This window comes from Rhinoraja longicauda, chromosome 26 (assembly GCF_053455715.1).
Source record: "Rhinoraja longicauda isolate Sanriku21f chromosome 26, sRhiLon1.1, whole genome shotgun sequence".
Taxonomy (NCBI): domain Eukaryota; kingdom Metazoa; phylum Chordata; class Chondrichthyes; order Rajiformes; family Arhynchobatidae; genus Rhinoraja; species Rhinoraja longicauda.
The window spans coordinates 15,085,131-15,102,487 of record NC_135978.1 but is presented as its reverse complement, the minus strand read 5'-3'; the positions used below and the strand labels follow the sequence as shown (position 1 = coordinate 15,102,487).

General features: G+C 49.9%; 2 protein-coding genes across 3 annotated transcripts in view; one reads left to right on the top strand and one right to left on the bottom strand.

Moving 5' to 3' along the window:
- clip2 (CAP-GLY domain containing linker protein 2) overlaps positions 1–1,324 on the bottom strand; it is a 107,622-nt gene extending 106,298 nt beyond the window's left edge. The window contains exon 1 of the mRNA XM_078422475.1: positions 1,212–1,324. The gene's annotated coding sequence lies outside the window, so the exon portion shown is untranslated. The remainder of the gene's footprint in view (positions 1–1,211) is intronic.
- Positions 899–17,243, top strand: rad51d (RAD51 paralog D). 2 transcript variants are annotated; one of them, XM_078422478.1, is made up of 10 exons: positions 899–1,159; positions 2,622–2,683; positions 2,860–2,978; positions 5,481–5,562; positions 8,558–8,692; positions 10,071–10,166; positions 10,739–10,823; positions 13,599–13,669; positions 15,455–15,613; positions 16,248–17,243. In XM_078422478.1, the coding sequence occupies exons 1-10, from the start codon at positions 1,024–1,026 to the stop codon at positions 16,347–16,349; spliced, it is 1,047 nt and encodes a 348-aa protein (XP_078278604.1). In that variant the 5' UTR covers positions 899–1,023; the 3' UTR covers positions 16,350–17,243. The 2 variants fall into 2 exon arrangements, with proteins under 2 accessions (XP_078278604.1, XP_078278605.1); XM_078422479.1 differs by lacking the exon at positions 2,622–2,683.
- Positions 17,244–17,357: the final 114 nt, after the last annotated feature.

Sequence of the window (17,357 nt, the reverse complement as noted above, 5' to 3'; positions counted from 1 at the left end):
CAGCGTCGGAGACTCAGGTTCGATCCTGACTATGGGTGCTGCACTGTAAGGAGTTTGTACGTTCTCCCCGTGACCTGCGTGGGTTTTCTCCGAGATCTTCGGTTTCCTCCCACACTCCAAAGACGTACAGGTATGTAGGTTAATTGGCTGGGTAAATGTAAAAATTGTCCCTAGTGGGTGTAGGATAGTGTTAATGTACGGGGATCGCTGGGCGGCACGGACTTGGTGGGCCGAAAAGGCCTGTTTCCGGCTGTATATATATGATATGATATGATATGAAAGATAGACACAAGATGTTGGAGTAACTCGGTTCACCAAAGATGTAGAACAAAAAAATAAAATAAGCTTTGGGGGAAGTTTTGGCAAAATATTAAAGGGGCAAAAGGCACAGGAATGGAATTCAATACTATGATCACAACGGTATCTCTAGTTTTCCTCTCCCCAGATTCTCAGTCTGAAGAAGGGTCTCAACCCAAAACGTCACCAATTCCTTCTCACCAGAGATGCTGCCTTTCCCGCTGAGTTACTCCAATATTTTGTGTCTCTCTTCAATAACAGGTTCTGGAAGGTCTTAAGTGATAGAAGCAGAATTAGGCCATTTGGTCCACCACATCTACTCCGCCATTCAATCATGGCTGATCTATCTCTCCCTACCTCCTAACCCCATTCTCCTGCCTTCTCCCCATAACCCCTGACAACGGTACTCATCAAACATCTGTTTTAAAAGCCTGCGGCTTTAGGGGGGCGGGATTATATGATATTTACGGTCAGATCTGCCTGAAGGGCGGATTATTCGAGTGATTACGGGTCATTTTCTTTGCTACAAACCGGTGACGTCATGGGGTTCTGGAACTCCGTGACCGAACGTTACATGTTGTCAGATTGTGGCGGGAAAGCGCCGAGCTGCAGGATAGGGCTTGCTGGACAAGCTGCTGGGCAACTGGGGCTCACTCGGCTGCTCACACCCTTTGCCGCCTCCCCATCCCACCCCACCCCACCCCCCTTTTTTACTTTGTCCCGTTTATGCCGCAATCCCCCCCCCTTGGGCATCAGGAAACCCAAAGCCGCTCCCCCACCATGGTGATCCTCAGAGAGGGCATCTGCCCCGGAGCCACCGCCCAGCTCGTCCAGGCTTTAAAAGAGCAGAATGCGAAAACAGGTATGGAGTGGCTTGTCGCCCCGTAGACCCTGGTGGGAAATGCAATACTCACAAATATAGTCTTACGGCCTCAGGGCGCACCAGAGGGCAGTATCGCCAATTATCGTGCTGTACGAGTGCCCAGGCAGAGAGAGACGTCGACATGTTAAGTTCCCAACTTGAATGCATTCCCTTGCAAGCCGAATCTCGCCAATTTTTCATTTGGTGGAATTCAATTGGACACCAAAATAGGATTTCCTGCGGGATTGGATTGAGTCCCAGATCTTTGTTTACTCCTTGCTTCCTGAATTATGACAAATGTTACTTAAAAGACTCTGCTGGGTAATTATAACTAACATAAGGCCAGAGTTCTCGAGGTTTTGCGGCAGTTTTTTTCTATCTCTTGACCTTTTGTAATTCTTCCAATTGCCTCTATTACATTATTTCGCCCTTGCCATCTTTCCAACACTTCTATGTGCAACCTGGTCACCAGATGGTGGGGGTGGGGGGTTGTATATGGACCACTGTGACTCCAGACCCACTGAGGGTTAACTCTCAAATGACCAAACAAGCAACTTAGTTCAAGAGGTTTAAGGATGGGCAATAATGTATAGACTATATAATTGGACAGAAATATGGATAGACAGGATTTAGAGGGATATGGGACAAATGCAGCCAGAATGCCACCTTGGTCAGCATAGGCAAGTTGGGCCAAAGGGCCTATTTCCATGCTCCATTGCTTTATCACGCTCAATGTTGTCCCAGATATCAACATTTAATAAATTTTAAAATGTTCCTGTTCCCCAGTGTTATTTTCCACCCCCATTACCCTGCAATTTAAAATGTGTTTAATTTCTAACTTTTTTCAGTTTTGACTACAAATAATGGCCTGAAATGTCAATTATTCTCTCTCTGTGGATGCTACCTGACTTGATGAATATTTCGAGCAGGTTTTATTTCAGCATAGCCACTGTTTTGCATTTGAAAGTTGGAAATTTTAGATCTCCTTTAGTAAGATCACCAAGCCATGGGGACTGGCATACATACAGCATCTTGACATAACATTACAAGAATTTCGCCTCTTGGCGTGTGCAAGGACAATGCAAAGGATTATCTCCACATCACCCACTAATGTAACAGGGACTGTGATGAGTGTGATGCTCATAGCTGTGCCTCGAAGTTTAATAGGTATTCCTTGGAGATGAGCCAGTCCCCATGGCTTGGGTAGACACAGAGCTTCAGAGACTTCAGACGCCAGTCTGGGTCCTCTGTACTGAGTTATGTACAATCAGCCTTGCGTACTCTTCAGAAGACAAGGAGCGCTGGAGTAGCTCAGAGGGTCAGGCAGCATCTCAGGAGAACATGGATATTCTCCTGAGATGCTGCTTGACCCACTGAGCCGCTCCAGCACTCTGTCTTTTATAAACCAGTACCCTCTGTTCCTTATTTCTACTCTTCTTACATACTCTTCAATCTGTTTCAGTGGTGGACTTAGTGTCTGTAGACATTGAAGATCTGGCACAGCGGTGTTCCATTTCTTACAAGGTAATAAAGAAACTGCCTCGAATGTTATTTCTATCTGAAGGCAACTTGGTGTATTCAGCTCTAAGACTAAACCTTTTCACTACGGGGATGTAGTTTAACTTCCTTTCTACTGATAATGTAAAGTTCTGCAGTTTATTTCTTGAATTTGCCTACGGTCAGCTTTTTCCTGCTTTCAGACTCTGGTGGCTGTGAGACGTGTGCTACTTGCTCAGTATTCCCCATTCCCTTGCAATGGTGCCGACGTGTATGAGGAACTGCTGGGTTCCACTGCCATCCTGTCCACAGGCAACCAGAGGTAAGTACTGCCCAATCCACCTGCTATGCCGGAGAGAAAAACTGCATGATATAGGTCGTCCATAACCATCTCAAAGCATTTCACTCTACCCGGGTACATGTGACAATAAAGTATCGTTGAATCATTCAATGCGGCCCGCCAAGTAGACAGCAACCATCGAGCAGCTGTTGACACGAGTTCTACCTTATCCCACTTTCACATCCACTCCCTATACACTAGGGGTCATTTATAGAGTCACGGTGGCGCAGCGGTAGAATTGTTGCCTTACAGCGCTTGCAGCACCGGAGACCCCGATCCCGACAATGGGCGCTGTCTGTGCGGAGTTTGTACGTTCGCCCCGTGACGTGCCTGGGTTTTCTCTGAGATCTCCGGTTTCCTCACACACTCCAAAGACGTACTGGTTTCTAGGTTCATTGGCTTGGTAAACGTAAAAATTGTAAAAATGTAAAAATTGTCCCTAGTGTGTGTAGGACAGTATTAATATGCGGGGATCGCTGGTCGGCGTGGACCCGGTGGGCCGAAGGGCCTGTTTCCGCGCTGTATCTCTAAACTAAAAAAAAAGAGACTAATTAATCTAATTAATTTAAATGAAACTAATTATCTACAAACCTTTGTTTGGTCTTTGTGATCTGAGAGGAAAGCCACACGATCACAGGGAGAACAGGAATCGGATCCCTGGCCCCTCAAGCCTGCCCTCCCACTAAACCCCACAGTGACCCAGATCTCTCTGTCCCAATTCCAGCTTTCAACTCCCCACCTTTCAAAAGTCAGTCTCCTTCCTCCAGTGATCCAGTCTCCATGACTCTGGGTAAAGAATGCCAGAGATTCACTGTTCTCAGGGAGGAGCCTGCAAGTTCTCCCTTTGACCACGTGTGTCTCCTCCCACATCCCAAAGATGTGCTGGTTTGCAGATTCATTGGCCTCTGTAAATTACCCCTTGTGTTTAGGGAGTGGATGCGAAAGTGGGATAACAGAACCCGTGTGAACAGGTGATCAATGGATGCGATCAATGGGCCGAATTCAATGAACCGATCATGCTTTATTGTCACATGTACAGGGGTTGCACGGAGGCGTGGAGGTAGACTTGCTGCCTTACAGCGCCAGAGACATGGGTTCGATCCTGACCACGGGTGCTGTCTGTACGGAGTTTGTACATGCTCCCCGTGACTTGTGTGAGTTTTCTCCGGGCGCTCCGGCTTCCTCCCACACTCCAAAGATCCCATACAGGTTTGTAGGATAATTGGCTTTGGTAACATTGTAAATTGTCCCAAGGGAGTGTAGAGATAGTGTTAATGTGCAGGTATGGCTGGTCGGCTCAGACTCGGTGCACCAAAGGGTCTGTTTGTGCACTCTATCTCTAAACTAAATGTACCGAGGTACAGTGAAATGCTTTGTTTTGCATACAACGCCGTAAAATCACACAGCAGACCTCACCTGGGCAGTACACAGGAGCCGCCATGTTTCTGGTGCCGACAAAGTTACAAAAGTTCACCGAACAGTTCATGGAAGGGCCTTTTCCATGCTGCATCTCAAAACAAATAAATTCAGCACCAATTTTCATCCTGCACTCAAATTCACTTCGACCATCTCCGACACCTCCCTCCCCTTTCTTGATCTCGCAGTCTCCATCATAGATGATAGACTGTCATCTGACGTCTATTTTAAGCTCACTGACTCCCACAACTATCTCGACAACACTTCTCCCACCCTGCTGAGTCACTGCAGCCATTTGTGTCTAAATTCCTATGCTCCTCAGTTTTTAATGATTACTCATTACCAGTTTCCAGGAAAAGAAAGTGAGCAGGCCATAAACAGTGATGCTCTTGCAATGCTGTTTGATTGATTTTTAATCCTGCATTGCAGTGTACACTTGGGATCCAGCTTTACTGTGTATCACTGGGAATGGGATTTAACAGTGCACACCCAGTGTTGAATTACTGACAGATTGCCTGATTTCTGAGTATCGTCATACAGCAAGGAAACAGGCCCTTCGGCCCAACTTCCAGAGTAACCCAGTGTCAATGTTAGAAAAAAAATCGCAGGAAAGGTTTGCAAGGGTGGGGACGGTTTCAGCTCACCTGCCTTGAACTAAATTCATAAGTGATAGGGGCAAAATCCATCTAGTCCACTCCGCCATTCAATCATTGCTGATCTATCTCTCCCTCTCCACCCCATCCTCCTGCCTTCTCCCCATAACCCCTGACACCCGCACTAATCAAGAATCTTATCTAACTCTGCCTTAAAAATATCCATTGACCCGGCCTCCACAGCCTTCTGTGACAATGAATTCCACAGATTCATCACCCTCTGACGAAAGGAATTCCTCCTCACCTCCTTCCTGAAGGTATGCCCCTTTATTCCGATGCTATGGCCTCTGGTCCTAGGCTCGCCCTCTAGTGGAAACATCAGATGTTGCTGTTGCTGTTGCTGCTTTGAGGAGTTGGGTCATAGTGCTGTCTGCTCAGCCATTTTTTACTCGAGGTGTCTGCTTCCCCTCTGTAGCCTGGACAAGTTGCTGGATTCGGGCCTTTATACAGGAGAGCTAACAGAGTTTGTCGGAGCTCCAGGCAGTGGAAAGACTCAGGTAAGAAGACTGGTTGTTTGCAGCTGCTGTTCTTGCAGATTTTATCTAGGTAGCGAAAAGATCCTCGGTCCAACCATTCATCATTCCTCTTCAGTTTTCTCGGAAAACTCCTCGCCCAGAAGATTTACAGTACATTCATCTGAGGCTGACTGACCCTGGCACTTTTTGAATTTGTGACGCTTGTATAAATGGGTCTCCCTTATTCTTCAGTGCTCTAACCTGAACCATATAATTCATTTCCCTCAGACCCTCCTTCCTATAAACTATGGCATTTGTAAATCACGTTTCATTTTCATCAAACCTCTGAGTTGACCCTCACTAGGGATGATTTGCGTGGGCAACTCCAGGAGTGAAGTGTACGGAGGAACTGCAGATGCTGGATTAAGATCATAAGCGATAGGAATAGAATTAGGCCATTCGACCCATCAAGTCTACTCTGCCATTCAATCATCCACCTCTCCCTCCTAACCCCATTCTCCTGCCTTCTCCCCATAATCTCTGACACCTGTACTAATCAAGAACCTCTGTCTTAAATATATCCACTGACTTTGCCTCCACAGTCTTCTGTGGCATAGAATTCCACAGATTCACCACCCTCTGACGAAAGAAATTCCTCCTCATCTTCCTAAAAGAACGTCCTTTAATTCTGAGACTATGACCTCTAGTCCCGGTGGCAACATCCTCTCTACACCAGTTACTCACACGAGATACCAGCGTACTCCACCAGGAGGCAGAGTCCAACAGCCCATGTGCCCCCAGGTGATGCAGCCATCCCCCAGCAGGTGGGGCCCCACTGTCGCTCTGCAGTCAGTGTGCTGGCTCTGGAGAGGGTCCAGAGGAGGTTTTTCAAGAATGATCCCAGGAACGGCCGTGCGGCACGGTGGCGCAGCGGGAGAGTTGCTGCCTTACAGTGCTTACAGCGCCAGAGACCTGGGTTCGATCCTGCCTACGGGTGCTTGTCTGAACGGAGTTTGTACGTTCTCCCCGTCACCTGCGAGGGGTTTTCTCCCAGAACTTCGGTTTCCTTCCACATGCCAAAGACGTGCAGGCTTGTAGGTTAATGGGCTTGGTATAAATGTAAATTAGACAATAGACAATAGGTGCAGGAGTAGGCCATTCGGCCCTTCGAGCCAGCAGCGCCATTCAATGTGATCATGGCTGATCATTCTCAATCAGTACCCCGTTCCTGCTTTCTCCCCATACCCCCTGACTCCGCTATCCTTAAGAGCTCTATCTAGCTCTCTCTTGAATGTATTCAGAGAATTGGCCTCCACTGCCCTCTGAGGCAGAGAATTCCACAGATTCACAACTCTCTGACTGAAAAAGTTTTTCCTCATCTCAGTTCTAAATGGCCTACCCCTTATTCTTAAACTGTGGCCCCTGGTTCTGGACTCCCCCAACATTGGGAACATGTTTCCTGCCTCTAACATGTCCAACCCCTTAATAAGCTTATACGTTTCGATAAATTGTCCCTAGTGTGGGTGTAAGATAGTGTTATTGTGCGGGGATCACTGACACTATCTTACACCCACACTAGGGATCACACTCTGTGGGCTGAAGGGTCTGTTTCCGCGCTGGATCTAAACTAAACTAAACTAAACGAGTGGGTTAACATATGATGAGCTTTTGACGGCACTGGGCCTGTACTCGCTGGAGTTGAGAAGGATGAGGGGGGACCTCATTGAAACTTACCGAATAGTGAAAGACTTGGATAGAGTGGATGTGGAAAGGATGTTTCCACTAGTGGGAGAGTCTAAGACCAGAGGTCCCGGCCTCAGAATTAAAGGACGTTCCTTTAGGATGAGGATGAATTTCTTTTGTCAGAGGGTGGTGAATCTTTGGAATTCATTGCCACTGAAGGTTGTGGAGGCCAAGTCAATGGATATTTTTAAGGCAGAGATCGATTGATTCTTGATTAGGACAGGTGTCGGGGGTTATGGGGAGAAGGCAGGAGAATGGGGTTAGGAGGGAGAGATAGATCAGCCATGATTGAATGACGGAGTAGACTTGATGGGCCGAATGGCCTAATTCTGCTCCTATCACTTATGAACTTATGATTGCAGGTTCCTTGTGAACCTGCAGAGGTTGTGAAATGACCCACTCAAGCTGCCCATTCAGGTTAATGAACCTGCAGAGAGCATTTGGGGCTTTTGATCTTCACTACTTTGTCCCTAATGTCTAATTGGGTTAGACATCGAGGTCATTTAGAGAGGCACATGAACAGGCAGCGAATGGTGGGATATAGGAACGGTCAACCCAAAACGTCACCCGTTCCTTGTCTCCAGAGCTGCTGCCTGTCCCACAGTCCTCCAGTATTTTGTGTCTATCAATGGAGGGATATAGACAGGCCGTGCTAGGCAGATGATATGTTTAGATTAGCTTCATAGTCGGCATTGGCAGGATGGGCTGAAGGGCCCCTTTCTGTGCTGTGGCTTAGCTTTACGGACACAGCCTGGAAGCAGGTCCACCGAGTCCAGGCCGACCAACGATCGCCCATACACTAGTTCAATCGTACACACTAGGGACAGTTTACAGAAGCCAATTTACTACAAACCTGCACGTCTTTGGAATGCGGGCGGAACCCAGAGCACCCGGGGAAAACCCACATGGTCACAGGGTGAATGGACCGTACAGACAGCACCTGTAGTCAGGATGGAACCTGGGTCTCTAGCGCTGTAAGGCAGCAACTCTACCGCTGGCTGCGCCACTGTGCCGCGTGTAGTGTTTTATGTTCTCGATCCCGAGGAGTAAGAGTTCAGTGTGTAGGTGGGTGTAGGTGAGAGAGATGTTGATAATCACTGAGGATGAATTCCACAAGATCTGGCCGTGTCAACGAGACCTGTCCCATCCGCCGTTCCTCCCACACCGACACTCCTGCCCCTCCTTGTCAACTCCATCCTCTCAACGTTTATCGGTGTGTACAGCTGGCGGGGTTGGGGTGCTGAGGCACCAGCCAGCCTCAGTGGTCTCAGCTCTGCTCTGACCTGTGTTAAAGGTGTGCCTCAGCCTGGCCGTCAACGTTGCGTGTGCGCTGAAGCAGAAGGTGCTGTACGTCGACACGTCGGGGGGGCTGAGCAGCGGCCGCCTCCTGCAGCTGGTGCAGAGCCAGGTGGACAGCCTGGAGGAACAGGTAGGGGCCTGGCCAACTCCCCACTCCCTCTCTCACTCACCCCTCCACACCACCCTGTGCACTGACACACACACACACACACACATTAACTCCCCATCCCATTCCCACACTGACCTGCCTGTCCTTGGCCTCCTCCACTGTCAGAGTGAGGCCCAACGCAACTTGGAGGAACAGCACCTCGTATTTCGCTTGGGCAGCTTACAACCCAACGGTATGAATTTGATTTCTCTAACTGCACGTACCCTTGCTTTCCTGCTCTCTCTTTGTTCCTTCCCCCACTCTAGTTCTCCGACTAGTTTCACTGCCCTGATTAATTTTACTGATTGCGTGCCTCGTTGTCAGCTTTCCCTCAGCTAACAATGAACTATTCTAATTTCCTTATCTATGACTAACTCTCTCTTACCTCCTCACTCCTCTCTCTCCCTTGACTCTCAGTCTGAAGAAGGATCACGACCCGAAACATCACCCATTCCTTCTCCCCATTGATGCTGCCTGACCTGCTGTGAGTTGACCATTTTGTGTCTATGGTCAAAAACACTCTGATTGAGCTGGAATCATTTTGGACTTTAGCGACGCAGCGTAGAAACGAGCCCTCGGGCCCAACGAGCCCATGCCAACCATCGATCGCCCGTACACCGGTTCCATCCGACACACTAGGGACAATTTCCAGAAGCCAATCAGCCTACAAACCTGCACGTCTTTGAAGCGTGGGAGGAAACCGGAGCACCCGGAGGAAATCCACCCAGTCACAGGGAGAACATGCAAACTCCACACAGACAGCATCCACAGTGAGGATCGAAGCCGGGTCTCTGGCGCTGTGGGGGGGGGGGTGTAACTCTACCTCTGCGCCACCGTGCCATCCATATTTTGGGGTGCCCCAGCACTTTGTCAACTCGCGCTTTATTTTTTCTTCCTGGCTTTTCCACCCCGTTCCTGTCACTCCTTCACCCTCTTCCTATCCCACTGACTGCCCACCCATTCCATGCCTCTCAGGATTGGCGTATAACATAAGGAGATACAGAGATCGGGTAGACGGTCAGAACTTTTATTTTTCAGGATGGGAAAATCAAATATTAGAGGACATACACTAGCTTTGAGGTGAGAGTGGCAAGGTTTAACGGAGATGTATGGGATAAGGTTTTGTTTCACAGAGAGTTGCAAGTTTCGGGAACACTGCCAGGGTTGGTGGTTGAGGCAGGCATTTGAGAGGCTTTTGGCTCGGCATATGGATATGCGGGGGCATGGATCATGTGCAGGCAGATAAGAGTTGGTCTTGGCATCATGTGCGGGCAGAGACATCCATTGTGGGCTGGAGGGCCAGTTCTTGTCCTGCACTCTTCTATTTTCTCCCTCACACTTTCTCCCCATCATTGTGCAGAGCGAAGCTCTCCAGAGGATCGAGGTGGTCCGGGTGTTTGAGGTGCACCGCTTGCTGGAGGTGCTGCAGGATTTCCGGGCGAGCTCCACGTGCCAGGTACTGGCCTCGTGGGGGAGGGAGGGTGGCCCACTCGATCACGAATACTGAACTACCCACATGCAGGTTCCATTCCCCCCGCCCCCCACCCTACCCCCCACTGCCCTACCCCGGCCCGTCCTCCTGCCATTAGGAAATGGATGACTTACTGCTACTGTTGGCATCCCTGTATCTTTTCCTGCCACTGTTCACATCCTTGTATCCCTTTATTATCACCTCTTCCCCAGCCAATTATGAACTCCACCCTTCCTTGGTCATCTGTTGCTTGCCCTGGTTAGTTCTGGCCTGTCCCTACCTCCAGTTCCCCCCCCCCCCCCCCCCCCTCCTCTACTTTCAGTCTGAAGAAGGGTTCCAACCCGAAATGTCACCCTGTTCCTTTTCTCCAGAGATGCTGCCTGACCCGCTGAGTTGCTCCAGCACTTTGTGTCTATACTCGGTACAGACCTGCATCTGCAGTTCCTTCCTGCACTTACCGCCCCTTGTTGGCGCCCGCTCGCCATGTCACCCCCCCCCCCTCCCTCCCGCTCTCTCACCGGGCGGTGGTGATGACGGGGGCCATCTTGTTTCTGCAGGTGACGTGTGGCTCGGTGAAGGCCCTCGTGCTCGACTCCGCCACAGCCGTGCTCTCCCCCATTCTGGGGGGCCAGCAGATGGAAGGTGAGCTTGTGGCGGGAACCCTACCGTCGGGCGGGCTGGTCGGCTCCAGGTTCAGAGCAACGAGTGAGGGGTTCAAGCGGAGGGAGTGTGGGAGTGTAGGCTGCCCGCCGGTGGTTTGTGTTCGCATCTTCCTCACATCTTCCTCCCTGGGTTGTAAGGTCGAAGGCTTTTTACTCAATTACGTATATGGAAAATTAAATTAGAAAACAAGGTCTGTGGGGGGGGGGGGGAAGGAACAGCGGGCCAGCAGTAGAGCTGGTGCCTCACAGCGCCAGGGGATCAATCCTGACCTCGGGTGCTGTCTGTGTGGAGTTTGCATGTTCTCCCTGTGACTGCGTGGGTTTTCTCCAGGTGCTCCCGTTTCATCCCACAGATGTGCAGGTTTGTAGGTTAATTGCCCCCAGTGCGTAGAGTGCAAAAGTGGGATAGCATGGAACTGGTGTATGGCTGATCGATGGCCGGCGTGGAGTCAGTGGGCCGAAAGGCCTATTTCCACACTATTTCTAAAAAGAAAATTGTGATTGCTGGAAATCTGAACTTAGAAACAGAAAATGCCAGCAGTGATCATATAGTTGTGGTCACCTCTCTGACCGTTGAGTATTTCCTGCACTCTTTACTTTCATTATTGATAATCTCATTGAATTGTTGAGGGCAATTAAACAGGTTTGAAAGGGTTGTGAGCACCTGGGCTAGGGAGTCCCGCATTAAGGCAGCATTTATTTTTAAATGGAGCTCAGCCTTTCAAAGTTAGAGCCAATCTCTTCACCCAAAGAGACGGAGAAACTGGCGATGGCCTCGCCAGCCGCCACATACTCGATGGACCGAACGGCCTTCTGCGTCGTGAGGAAATGTGGAAGATAGGGACACACTTTCCCCCTCCCTACAGTTCTGTTAACATTTCCCAATCTAAATAGTGTTGAAAGCCTTTCTGGGAATGGTGCATTGATCTCTGGGCCGTGTCTGCCGAGAGTGTTGGAGATAAGCCAAAGAGCTGGTAAATAAATAGTGTCTTTTTTTCAATTTCTAGTGATATTTAGTTCAGTTCTGTTTATTGTCACGTGTACTTTTCACGAGGTGCAGTGAAAAGCTTTTGTTGCCCAGTCAGCGGAAAGACAAATACATGATTACAATCGATGCACTTACAGTGTATGGATCCATGGTAAGGGAATAACGTTTAGTGCAAGGTTAAAGCAGCAAAGTCCGATGAAGGATAGTCCGAGGGTCACCAAAGAGGTAGATAGTAGTTCAGCACTGCTCTCTAGTTGTGGTAGGATGATTCAGTGGCCTGATAGCAATCAGGAGGTGTGCGTTTTCACACTTCTACCCGATGGGAGAGTGGAGAAGAGGGGGTGCGACTCGTCCTTGATTATGCTGCTGGCCTTGCCGAGGCAGCGTGAGGTCCAAATGGAGTCAATGGGAGGGAACTTGGTTTGTGTGATGGCCTGGGCTGGGTGCTTGTGATGGTGAGGGTAGGCTGCTGGAATTGTTCTTGACTCCAGGCCGGGTGATCTAGAGGGTGGTTGCTTTCTCCTCGGTGTGGGAAGGCAGAGATGTATCAGGCAACCAGTAGGCGATGGCCAGTGGAGGTCGATATGATACGAAAGAACTTTTATCTATCCCACGAGGGGGATCATGTGAATAATATCTCCCCGAATCCACACATCCCAAGATTTGGATGTTTTGTAAAAACACAAAGTGCTGGGGTAACTCAGCGGGTCAGGCAGCATCTCTGGAGGATGTGTCTAGTTGATGTTTCTGGCTGGGACCCTTCTTCAGGCTGCACGACCCACAATATTGCCCATCCATCAGTCTGAAAATGAGTCCAAATCCAAAGCGTTGCCGATCCACTAGTCTGAAGAAAGGTCTCAACCCAAACCATCGCCAACCCATGTCCTCCAGAGTTTGTGCCAGACCCGCTGAGTTACTCAGCACTCTTGTGTTCTCCGCAAGGTTCCAGCATTTGCAGTTCCTCGTGCCTCCATATGGATGTTACAGTTGGGGTGGCACAGTGGGAGCAGCTGGTAGAGCTGCTGCCTCACAGCGCCAGAGACCAGGGTTCGATCCTGACATCGGGTGCTCTCTGAGCTAGTTTACACATTCTCCCTTTGACCCCAACGTGGAGTTTGCGCGTTCTCCCTTTGGGTTTCCGTCAGGTGCTCCGGTTACTTCCCACATCCCAAAGGCATGCATGTCTGTAGGTTCATTGGCGTCTGGTGTGTAGAAAGTGGATGTGAAAGTGGGATAACATGAAACTAGAGTGAACGGGCAATCGATGGCTGCAGTGGACGCGGTGGGCTGAAGGGCCTGTTTCCATTCTAGTATCTCGAAACGAATCTAAAAAGTTGCTGGGAAATTCCGACCAAGGTCTTCTGCTGCTATTCCTTCTTGGAAAGTCGGAGCTGGGGGACTGGCTGGCAACCTCTTCCATTACTCACTGTTTGACAGGACCAGGGAAGGGAGCCCAGAGGTGGTTGGTTTACTGCCCACTGGAGGAGACAGAATGGTCAACTGGAAAGTCTTAAAACGACAATAACTTGGGATGATAGACACAACATGCTGGAAAAACTCAGCGAGACAGGCAGCGTCTCTGGGGAGTAGGAGTGGGTGACGTTTCGGCTCGAGACCCTTCTTCCTGAAACGTCACCCATTCCTGTGTATTTTATGGATTTGTATGTGTATTGCATGTGTATTTTATGGATTTGTATGTGTATTGCATGTGTATTTTATGGATTTGTATGTGTATCGCATGTGTATTTTATGGATTTTATCTTGTAGGTATGTCCCTCATGATGCAACTCGCGAGAGAACTGAAGCTATTAGCCAGAGAATTGGGCGTCGCAGTGATTGTGAGTACAAGACCTGTCCCGCACGGAGGGCTCTTAATGATGTCGAAACAAAGAACTGCAGGTGCTGGTTCTTCCAAAGATAGACACCAAGTGCTGGTGTAACTCTGCGGGTCAGACAGCATCCCCGGAGAAAAGGGATAGGTGATGTTTCGGGTCGGGACCCTTCTTCAGACTCTGTCTAACTCTGAATGATGTGCTCACATAAATAGTCCTTGGCTGAATCTTTGAGCACAGCACTACAAAACTTTGTAGTGGCACATAGGATATTTTTCAGAATGATTCCAGTTCCAGGGATGAGGGCTGTCATTTGCCTGGAGTCAGGAAACTGGGATTGCTTTGGAGTGAAATTATGGGTGACAGCTTTATGCTACTCTCTAACCTCAAGGCATTGTAATTTGGAGGAGCTGATCGGGGATATGTAGGAGGGTGGCGCTGAGATGACCTGGTATGTCAGAGGTCGGAGAATGCATCATGAACCGGCATAGATTGTGTTCCTTCTCGTCTGAATTAGAGGGTCGGATATTCACTGGTAGTTTAACACATTTTAATTCAATCACAAAGTGCTGGAATAACTAAATGGGTCGGGCAGCATCTAACGAGAACACTGATCGGTGACATTTTGGATTCGGACCCTCAAACCTGCGATGCTGTGTGACTTGATGAGTTACTCCAACACTTTGAGTCTTCTTCTGTTAACCAGCATTTCCATTTCTTCTCTATGCTAAAATTCTCCTTTGTTTGTTCCTGAACTATAACCAAAAAGGGGAGGGGGGGGGGGGGGGAAGGGGGAAGGAGAGGGTGCTGCACCAATGCAGGAGAGGTTTGGGCCCAACGGGTCCACTTGGTCTAGTCGTTTACTATATTTTAATTCAGCCCATCCGCAAACAGCAAAGACATAAAACCATAAGTGAAAAGCCAATTGATTCCAGAATAGTGGAAGGCCTGGATGGAGTGAATGTGGAGAGGCTGTTTGCACTCGTAAGAGAGTCTAGGACCAGAGGTCATAGCCTCAGAATTAAAGGACGTTCCTTTAGGAAGGAGATGAGGCGGAATTTTTTTCGTCAGAGTAGTGAATCTGTGGAATTCATTGCCACAGAAGGCTGTGGAGGCCGTCAAAGGATATTTTTGAGGCAGATTGATAGATTATTGATTAGTACAGATGTCAGGGGTTATGGGAAGAAGGCAGGGGAATGGGGTTAGGAGGGAAAGATTGAACAACCATGATTGAATGGCGGGGTAGACTTGATGGACCGAATGGCCTAATTCTCCTATCACATGAACCATTCTCCTTGGGCAAGCTGGGAAGGGTACAGAGAATATTTACAAGGATGTTGCCAGGACTAGGGGATCTGAGCAAATAGGGAGAGGTTTAGTAGGCTGGGACTCGACTCCTTGGAGCACAAGAGGATGAGGCGTGACCTTATAGAGGTGTATAAAATCATGAGAGGAATTGATTGGGTAGATGCACAGTCTTTTGCCCAGAGTAGGTGAATCGAGGACCAGAGGTCAAAGGTTCAAGGTGAAGGGGGAAAGATTTAATTGGAATCGGAGGGTTAACTTTTTCACACAAAGGGTGGCTGGTGTATCGAACAAGCTGCCAGAGGAGGTAGTTGAGGCAGGGACTATCCCAAAGTTTAAGAAACAGTTAGACAGGTTTGGAGGGATATGGACCAAACGCAGGCAGGTGGGACTAGTGTAGCTGGGACATGTTGGCTGGTGTGGGCAAGTTGGGCCGAAGGGCCTGTTTCCACACTGTATCACTCTATGGCTCTGACTGTTTCACAGGTGACCAACTGTATGGTCCGGGACATTGGCGGAGGGGTGAAGCCTGCCCTGGGATGCACATGGAGTTATGTCCCCAACATCCGTATCCTCCTCCAGCGTGGAGCTGACCCAGTCGGCCCCAGCAAGCGCAGTGCATCGGTACTGAAATCTTCCAGGCAGGTGGGTGGCAAAGCTACGGGTCACAAGACCACACATCGTGCCCAACGGGCAACCCGACTCACCCCATTCTCTCTGTGCCAACAGCCGCAAGTGAGCCTAGTTCATGAGATGGTCCTCTCCCCCTCCCTCTCCCCCTCCCTCTCCCCCCCACCCTCTCTCCCACTCTCCTCTTCCCCCCCTCTCCCCTCCCCCCTCTCCCACTCTCCTCTCCCCCTCCCCCCCTCTCTCACTCTCCTCTCCTCCTCCCCCCTCTCTCACTCTCCCCCCCCACCCTCTCTCCCCTTCTCCCCCTCTCTCCCACTCCCCTCCCCCTTCCCCCCTCTATCCCACTCTCCCCTCCCACTCTCCCCCCTTCTCTCCCACTCCCCCCCCCCTCCCCACCCTCTCTCCCCTCCCCTTCCCCCCTCCGACTCCCCTCTCCCACTCTCCTCCCCCCTCTCCCACTCTCCCCTCCCTCTTCCCCCCCTCTCCCCACTCTCTCCTCCCCCTCCTCTCTCCCACTCTCCCCTTCCCCCCCTCCCACTCCCCTCCCCCCGCCCACTCTCCCCTCCCCCCCCCCACCCTCTCTCCCACACTCCCCTTCCCTCTCACTATTTTTTTCAAACCATGATCTTGTTTTTTTTGTTGCTTGCAGCCGACCAGAATCAGTGTGGAATTTGACATTACCTCCTCTGGAACTCTGAGCAGCCGAGCTGCTGCTGCTCTGCCCTCTGCCGGTGACCTTGGCAGCACCTAACAGGATCTGCATGGAGCTCTGTAACCGTAGAACCGTGTGTAAACACTTCCATTTCAAAGATAGGACAATGAGCGCGGTTTGATGGGGACTGGGGCTTTCCCTTCCCTCATCTCGAGACCTGGTGCAGTTGACTGGATGTGGCCACTGCCTGTCTTCAAGGTGCTGCTACAACAACTTTGCTTCCCTGCTGGCTCTGAGCCAGCTCGGCATCCGGACAGACATGACAATCAGCTTCTGGAAATTCCAGGATCACATAGTGACGCCCAGCCTGGAATCCAGGAAGAGCTGAGGATGTACCCGGCAGCTTGACTTGGTGAAGACGCTCGTTCTGAGCGTATATCTTTGATGACCTGGAGCTCAGGCATAGTGGGAGGCTACCAAGAACGACCGACTGTGTCGCGTTGAACAACCCAAGGCTTCTGCAGTCGGCCTTTGTATTGCTGTGGCAGTGTGGCAGAGAATGAGTTACTCCAGCATTTTGTGATACCCTCGATTTGAACCAGCACCTGCAGTTATTTTCCTACAGAGATTGAGAGGACGCATTTTAGGTCATGGCCATGGCCTTGGAAGCGTACTTTGGCCATGGCTTTACTGCGGCGAATCGTTGGACAGCCTGATCCCTGTGTGTTTTTGGATGGGGAAAGAACATTCAGCTCAATCAAGTCGTGTTTGCACCGTTTGCCTTCCTGGGCTGTGAACCCTGACAGCGGCTGGCACCTTCTCCAGCACATTGAGCCTTATTCCCTGAGCTAAGGCTGGCCTGGAGTTCTCAGCAACACCGTTCCTCTTTGAAAGAGAGGATATGGACTGGGGGCCATGTTGTTGATGTTGGGCGGACATGGGGAGAGAACTGAATTGGGGCGGAGTGTGCTGTTCAGAAGCCAAATCTCCATTGTAAGACTGATATCTGACGCTATGTGGATATAACTACGTATTTTCAATGCCTATTATTGCCCCTAAAGTGCAAATAAAATGTTATTGTTAATATTGACGTCTGCTAACGGAAAC